The sequence below is a fragment of the Triticum aestivum genome, chromosome 4A, assembly GCF_018294505.1.
Source record: "Triticum aestivum cultivar Chinese Spring chromosome 4A, IWGSC CS RefSeq v2.1, whole genome shotgun sequence".
NCBI lineage: Eukaryota > Viridiplantae > Streptophyta > Magnoliopsida > Poales > Poaceae > Triticum > Triticum aestivum.
Window position 1 is genome coordinate 652,225,821 of NC_057803.1, and position 8,380 is coordinate 652,234,200.

The 8,380-nt window shown below is 44.0% G+C and overlaps 1 protein-coding gene across 1 annotated transcript; it reads left to right on the plus strand.

Annotated features, from left to right (window-relative positions):
* The first annotated feature begins 6,044 nt into the window (after positions 1–6,044).
* On the plus strand, positions 6,045–7,722 carry LOC123082901 (uncharacterized). The gene is made up of 6 exons (XM_044505111.1): positions 6,045–6,219; positions 6,525–6,616; positions 6,740–6,907; positions 6,985–7,127; positions 7,222–7,491; positions 7,571–7,722. Coding segments are annotated over exons 1-5 (675 nt in total). The 5' UTR covers positions 6,045–6,217; the 3' UTR covers positions 7,571–7,722.
* The last annotated feature ends 658 nt before the right edge of the window (positions 7,723–8,380 follow it).

Below are 8,380 nucleotides of genomic sequence, written 5' to 3' on the forward strand. Positions count from 1 at the left end.
GCACTCATTCCTTCCTCAATTCTTCCTTGGCTGCATTGTTGCAAGATGTGCAAGAGGTTCGACCTATGACAGTAACAGTAGCAGGAGGTGCTAAGCTGTATTGTTCCCAGATTGTTAAGCAATGTAGTTGGTCTTGTCAGAACAATGAATTCAAATCAGAGTTCAGATTCCTTCAGTTAGGTAACTATGATGGAATTTTGGGACTTGACTGGCTGGCAAACCATAGTCCAATGGTCATAGATTGGGATCAAAAATGGTTTTCATTCCAGTCCCAAGGGAAATGGATTACATTACATGGTGTGTTGCCTGATGACTGCAAGTTTACAGTTATGAGTGTAGAATTGATTGAACCAGAAGACAAGGAAAACAGTTCTCATATTCCTGAAGTACAAGCCTTGTTGGAAAAATTCTCTTCTGTTTTTGAGGAACCCAAGGGGCTGCCACCTAGGAGACAGTATGATCATACAATTCCACTCATACCAGGTGCAACACCAGTGGCTGTCAGACCATATAGAGTGCCTCCCCACTTAAAAACAGAAATGGAAAAACAAGTTAAGGAATTACTGAAAAATGGTATGATCAGACTCAATCGAAGTCCTTTTTCCTCACCTGTACTGATGGTCAAGAATAAGGATGGCACCTGGCGCATGGTAGTTGATTACTGGCATCTAAATGCTATAACTATGAAAGGAAAATATCCTATACCTGTGATAGATGAACTGCTGGATGAATTGCATGGTGCTTGCTAGTTCACTAAACTGGATTTAAGGGCAGGTTATCATCAAATCAGGATGGCCCCAGGAGAAGAGTTTAAAACTGCATTTCAAACTCATGAAGGTCATTATGAGTTCTTGGTTATGGGTTTTGGGTTATCTGAGGCTCCTGGTACCTTTCAAGGTGCAATGAATTCTGATCTACCTGCACTCAGGGAATTTGTTCTGGTGTTCTTTGATGATATCCTGATTTTCAGCAAAACCTTGAAGGAACATCTGTTACATGTGGAAAAAGTTCTCAGTACTTTGCAAGAAAAGCAGTGGAAGGTCAAATTGAGCAAATGTTCTTTTTGCACAGCAGCAAATTGCTTATTTGGGTCATGTCATCAGTGACAAAGGGGTTTCTACCGACCCTTCCAAAATTTTGGCAGTTCAGAACTGGCCCACTCCTGTCAATGTAAAAGAAATTAGAGGATTCTTGGGTCTCACTGGGTACTACAGAAAATTCATAAGAAACTATGGTGTGATTAGTAAACCCTTAACTGAACTATTAAGGAAATGCACACTGTTTGTGTGGACTCCAGCTGCTGAAACTGCCTTTGTTACTCTCAAGGAAGCCTTGGTGCAAGCACCTGTCCTAGCTCTCCCTGATTTTTCTCCGCCATTTGTACTAGAGACTAATGCTTGTGATACTGGTATAGGAGCAGTGCTTATGCAAAAAGGGCATCATTTGGCATTTGTCAGTAGAGCCTTGGGTCCAAAGAACAGAGGGTTATCTGTTTATGAAAAGGAATATTTAGCTATTCTCCTGGCAGTGGAACAGTGGAGGCCTTATTTGCAGTTTCAAGAATTTGTGATTAAAACAGATCAGAAAAGATTGACTCATTTATCTGATCAAAGGCTGCATACACCTTGGCAACAGAAAGTGTTCACCAAACTCTTGGGCCTCGATTATAAAATTCTATATAAAAAGGGTACTGACAATTCTGCTGCAGATGCCTTATCCAGGAGACCTCACCCTACCTCTCAGCTCATGACCATTTCCTCCTCTCAACCCTCTTGGTTGCAAGAAATAGTTGATGGCTATTAGCAAGATCCTAAAGCTCAAGAGTTGTTGCAACAGTTGGCTATGGACCCAACATCCAAACCCTCATATACACTGGTTAATGGATTAATCAGATACAAAAACTGCATATGGATTGGCAATGATGTGCAACTGCAAGCTAAGATCTGTAATGCTTTCCATGCTACTCCAGTGGGTGGACATTCTGGGTTTCCTGTGACTTACAAAAGAATTCAAGCTCTGTTCAAGTGGTCATGCATGAAAGTTTTCATTAAGGGGTTTGTGCAATCTTGTGTTATTTGCCAGAAAGCTAAGCCTGAGAGGATTAATTATCCTGGGTTGTTATCTCCCTTACCTGTTCCAAACAAGGCCTGGGAAACAGTAACTATGGACTTCATTTCTGGTCTTCCTCCTTCTGATCATTTTGACTGCATTATGGTTGTCATTGATAAGTTCACTAAATATGGCCACTTTATTCCAGTCAAGCACCCTTATAATGCTCCTAAGATTGCCGAACTCTTCTTGGACAATATCTACAAATTACATGGCATGCCTTTGTTTGTTGTATCAGATAGAGACCCTGTGTTTACTAGTCAGTTCTGGCAAATTCTTACAAAAAGGACTGGAGTAACTTTGAACATGAGCACTGCCTACCATCCAGAAACTGATGGTCAGACTGAGAGAGTGAATCAACAGATTGAATGCTTTCTCAGATGCTTTATCTCAGCTCACCCCAAGAAATGGAGCAAGTGGTTATCCCTTTGTGAATTTTGGTACAATACAAATTGGCACTCGTCCTTGGGAAGATCTCCATTTGCAGTTCTATACGGCCAAGAGCCTAGGTATTTTGGTGTTACAGCTCAAGATACTATTGCTCCTCAGGATGTCCAGCATTGGCTTGATTCCAGAGCTGTGGTGCAAGCCTCTGTCAGACAACATTTGCTGCGTACTCAACAGAGAATGAAGACGCAAGTTGATAAGAAAAGAACTGATCGAGTGTTCGCTGCTGGTGATATGGTTTTTCTGAAACTTCAACCTTATGTCCAACAATCTGTAGCTTCCAGAACTAACTAGAAGTTATCCTTTCGATACTTTGGGCCATTTCAAGTGTTGGAGAGCATTGGTGAAGTGGCGTATCGTCTGGATCTTCCTCAAGACAGCAAGGTACACCCCGTGTTCCATGTTTCGCAACTGAAACAGTTCATTTCCCCCAAGTACACGGTTCAGCAGGTACTTCCTACACCTGAGCATGCTCTGCGAGTCCCCGTGCGAATATTGCAACAACGTATATGGCGCAAGAACAATCGATCTATCGCTCAGGTCCTGGTGGAATGGAGTGGTGAACCTCAAACATCGCCAACTTGGGAAGACAAAGATGCTTTGCGCCAGCTATTTCCGCGTGCATCGGCTTGGGGACAAGCCGAATTTCAAGAACGGGGGGATGTCAGCAGCCCGATCATCGACACGGAGGATGAAGCTGTTCAGGAAGACGCGCGGGAAGAAGGTAACTCAAGTACCGGCCCAGCAGGCCGGCCCATCAGTAGCAAGAAGGTTCCCCAGTGGCTTGCAAGCCCAAACTAGGCCCGCTAAGCGGGTGTAACGGTTGCGTGCGTTTAAATGCTGCCGATCGACATCAGAGAGGATAGGAAGGGAACAGGAGGCTTCGGCCTGGCGAAGGTGTGGCGTGTATGATTTGTAATTCGAATTGCTGTGTGGGAGGTTGAGAGGACAGCTAAACCAATTCAAATCTAGATCTCGTTCATGGAGGTAGTAGGTTCCTCACATCTGGTACTCAGAGCTTTTTGATCCTGGAGATTCCTAGCCACATCCACGCCACGTGCTTCAAGCTCCAGCAGCGGAGCGCCGCCATGGACAAGCTATCGTCCGAGGGGCGGCAGATCCAGGAGCTGCTGCGTGCGGACTTCGCCGAGGTGCTGGATCAACGCTTCAAGGCGCACGGCGAGGAGATCATCAAGTCCGTCGGCAACATGCTCAAGGAGATGACGACAGCGCTCGACGACCTCATCACGGCGCGAATCGACGGCGCCAGGTCCAAATTCAACCTCGACGTCGAACAAATCGTGCGGATCTCGAGCGCTGCGGCAAGGAGGAATTGTAGTCCATCTAGTGGAATCCCTACAAAGACATATATTTAGGAACGGAGGGAGTACATGTAGATGTAGATAGATAGAATAGAATAGATAGATGTAGAAGAAGAAGAAGATAGATAGAGTAGAGCAGAGATACAGTTAACCTTTTTTAAAAACTAACAGACTATATATATATATATATATATATATATATATATATATATATATATATATATATGCATTTTGTGCCTTTTTGGAATATAAATTAAAGTGATAATAAAATAAAAATAAAAAAGGAGGCCCATTGCAGACTGCCCTTCAGTTGAGCAGACAAACTCTCTCCTTGCGGACGAGATGTAGCCGCTTAGATACTCACTCCATGTCATTATCGTGTTGTTTACTCCACACGCCCCTGCCCAAAACTTTACTGTCATGCGACCCACCCCACTTCCAGTTTCCCCTTCACATCCGAAGATAGCTAGGAACTAGATGGCGATGGTGCGACAACTTTTGTCGACCTACTGATGGTGGCATTGTAGAGCGGCATAGGTGACACGACGACAACTAGCAGGAGTAAACATCAATAATGCCTCGACGATGTGGTCACCGTAGCACATTGTCGAATCGTTGGCAAGGACGATGACTAGAGGAAGTGTTATGGGTCAGTACTCAGGTAGAGCTGGTGGAGGCAAGCGGTGATGAAACTGTAAGTTTTTAGAAGCGCGATGACGACGTCGAAGTGGGCGGCTATGACAACTGTGTAACCATATGGATTTCTAGTGACACCCAGCTTCGGCGGTGATGGAGTTGTCTAAACGGTGCATTGTGCACCGCTGGCTGCCGGTCCCCTTTCTCAACTAAAGACGCTGCCATGGAAGAAGAAATGGTAGGAGGCCGAAAGGAACTCATTTTGTAAGGAGAGGGGCGTGCGAAAGGAGGTTCTGCGGTTCTGCCTATGGCGTGCGTGACATATTTCATGTTTTTTTCCTGGGGTCATGAGGCTAATTGATTTGCTGCCAGAATTCGGCATGCGCAATGTTGGCTAGAGCTTGGTTGCATACTAACTTTCGTTGCGATTTCACAAAAGGTTGCCAAATGTTGATAACTTTTGATTTTGCCAAATATCGGCAATGCCAAATGTTGGTAGCAAATCAATCAACCTCGACATCTTTCATGTTGGCTAAAACAAGGATACATTAACAGAAAACGGCGTTAATTTGACAATAGATGACTACAGTAATATAAAGGACAAATCTAAAAAGGAGTTCAGATAAAAGCTACTAGCTTACTACATCTGGCAGGGAATGAATGAATTGAGGAGGAAAATTGTCTTCTGTAAGTAAAAGGAAACGGCTGTAGTTAAACCAGGAACCTTGGGCAGGGGCGATGGAGCCGGAGTAGGAGCAGGTAGACGGTAATAGCTAGTCGAGATCGGTTTGGAAAGCTTCGGCCATGCTCACAAAGTAATCGTGGTTTTGTTTGGTGAGCTTGGCGAGCTTGTCGAAGTAGGATGGAACGCCACCATCGCCACCGTAGTACTTTTTGATGCCATTTTTTTTCCTTCCACGAAAGGCATGGCCGTACCTTTTGGTAACGAAAAAAAAATATTTTTATTTTTCTTTTCTCATTTCGTGAGAGATGTGGTTTTGCTTCTGCGACCGTGCCTCTCAGAAAAGAAAAAAGAAATGTGTTTCCTCCTTCCGCGAGAGGCATGGTTTTTGATCTGTGAGAGGCACGACCGTGCTTCTCGCAAAAGAAAAAAAAATGTGTTTTTTTTTCTTCCACGAGAGGCACGGTTTTGCTTTCACAAAAGGTACGACCGTGCCTCTTGGAAACAGCTTGCCGAAAGGAAAAAAAATGCTCCTGGTTTGTTTTTATCGTCCTTTTTTTATGATTTTTTTGTCAAAACCTATCAATATGATATCTAATTTTGAAGATCTCGACACGGGGAATCGAACGGTGAAAACGGTTCAAGATTTGAACGCATGATTTAAGACATAAAAAAGTTTAAATAAAGGATCTAAAAAAAAAGGAAAACTCCCAGCGGGCGCAAGATGAGAACATCGAACACTGCAGCCGCTGACAACCCTCCATAGGATCCATGACAATTGACAAACCCTAACCAATATGTGGTCTGATTGGGTAAACCGCCCCCAATAGATACGTATATGTAAAGAGAGCAGACAACCTTTTCCCCGAGCGCGTAACCCTAGCCGGGACCGGGAGGGTAATATCCTCAATCCCCTGCAGACGGGCGATCTGCCGCTGTTCCTTCCCGGCTAAGGCTAAGCCGCGCGCGCCACCCTTCATTGCTCGCTCGACACACGGAATCAGCTAGGATAGTTTGCACGATGTGAGTGTTTTCTGTTTCCTCCCGTCCCTTCCCTTCCCTTCCCTTCCCTTCTATGTATACTGTTTTATCTGTCAAATCGCAGATTCGCAGTCCACCCCCCCCCCCCCCCCCCCTGTAAGGCTCTAATCACAGCAACAATTAAGTTGATATACCAGTTTGGATCTGAATTTCCAAGTCACCTTTTAAATAACTCTTTGATTTTGGATGCATGCAACACTGCGATTTTTGCAATCATATTATCTCAGATAACTCTTTGATTTTCGACGTATGCAACACTGTGATTTTGGCAAGCATATTATCTCCAGGACTGCAAAAACCAGTAGGGAGGAGAGAGGCAGCAGCAGTGGCAAGTGGTCTGGGGTGAGAGCGACCGAAGCTGCGATGAAGATGTGGAAAGGTAAGTCATTGACCCATTTATGAGCTTTCTTGCTGCTGATTTTTTCATTGATTTCTTCTAAATGTTAGTTGCTTGATTGAGTACTGATGATCTAGTGGTTTATCATGCATGTTCTTTAATTAGTTCGCAAAGCTATCATAAAGCAGGCTCAAGCTAAGGAACAGTTCTTCAGGGAAAAGGAACCTAACCGACATGTTACTCCATTCAAACCCACAAAATTTGGTGGCTGCGTCCAGGAAATTTCAGATTCGCATTTCAGCCACAGTGTTGTCTCAATTGCTCTTCTCCAGGGTGATTATTCTGCTTATTCTCTCCAAATTCATATTCATTCATCTTACTGATTTTTAGTCATGATCTTAATTGTACAGGAGAAAAGATAGTATTCGCATGCTCCGGAACAGCCGTACGACGCTGGAACAATATAATACAAGATCCCCATACAGTATTTGTGAGTAGCTCACGTTTGGTGGTGGAATTTGAGAATAACAGAACCAGAGATGATGATTTTGTGGTTAGTGCAACTCACTGTTTTCCTCTACTATGAAATGATCGATGATGATTCCTCATTCTGCAGTAATGTTGTACTGAGGCTTTCCTCACTACAGGTTCAAGTCCGTCGTCCTGATGGTACAACTATCCATGGGTTGTTGGGCTTATGGGATGAAAAAATGGAAATTGCTATTGTCACGGCCTTCAACACCCGATATCTCTACCCTGTGGATACATGTGGCCCTCTGGATCTGCACCGAGACGACACGCATAAGCTTAATCTATTTGCAGCTGGTCGTGACTTCAACGGCACTTTGATGAGCATAAAATGCAATGATCCTCATTTCAAAGATGGCATTGGGTTTTGCAAATGTGGTGTCACATAGGTATAGTCTTTATTTTTGTCTGGCTTTTTGGCATGTTATCTGTGAATGTTTCCTTTACAGTCCCTGTCTCTTTTACTAGGCTGGACTTGGAGGGCCAGTTATACTATTTAATGGTGGTGAAGGGCGCTTTGCTGGGGTGATAACTAAGTTGTGTCAAGGCGGTTTCTTGTTCATACCAACGGAGCTACTTCATGAACGGTTGCAGCAATTTGAGATACCCAGGTATTATCTTCTGGCTAGTAAGTATTTATGAGTTGCTAGCGCAATGCCCGTGTGTTGCTACGAAGCCATAAAAAGCTGAGTGCTTAGTAGATCGTCGAAACACTACAACATTTAAAAGAGAATGAGATACAATTAGAGATGTTGTGCCAGGCGTTAGAGAATCTTGAGGGGTCATTGTAGGTCATTTCCAAGAATTTAAGTGAAGCAACTACAAGAAACAACAACAACAAAGTCTTTCGGTCCCAAACAAGTTGGGGTATGCTAGTGTCATGGTTCTGGCACATGGATAGCTAACTTCCACGTACCACTGTCCATTGCTAGTTCTTTGGTGATATTTCTTTTTATGGACTCCTCGCATGCCAAGTTTGGTCTACCGGACCTCTATTGACAATATTAGCTCACTTTAAACACCCTCTATGCGCCGGTGCTTCTGCAAGCATAGGTTGTATATGCCCACATAATCTCAGATGATGTTCGATAGATTTAGGTTTATCTTGAAGGTAGCATTTCAAATTTTGAAAACAGGCCTATTGTTGCTCTGGAGTTACAATTCTCTCTCTCTCTCTCTCTCTCTCTCTCTCTCTCTCTCTCTCTCTCCCTCCCACCCTCCCACCCTCTCTCTCTCTCTCTCTCTCTCTCTCTCTCCCTCTCTCTCCCTCTCCCTCTC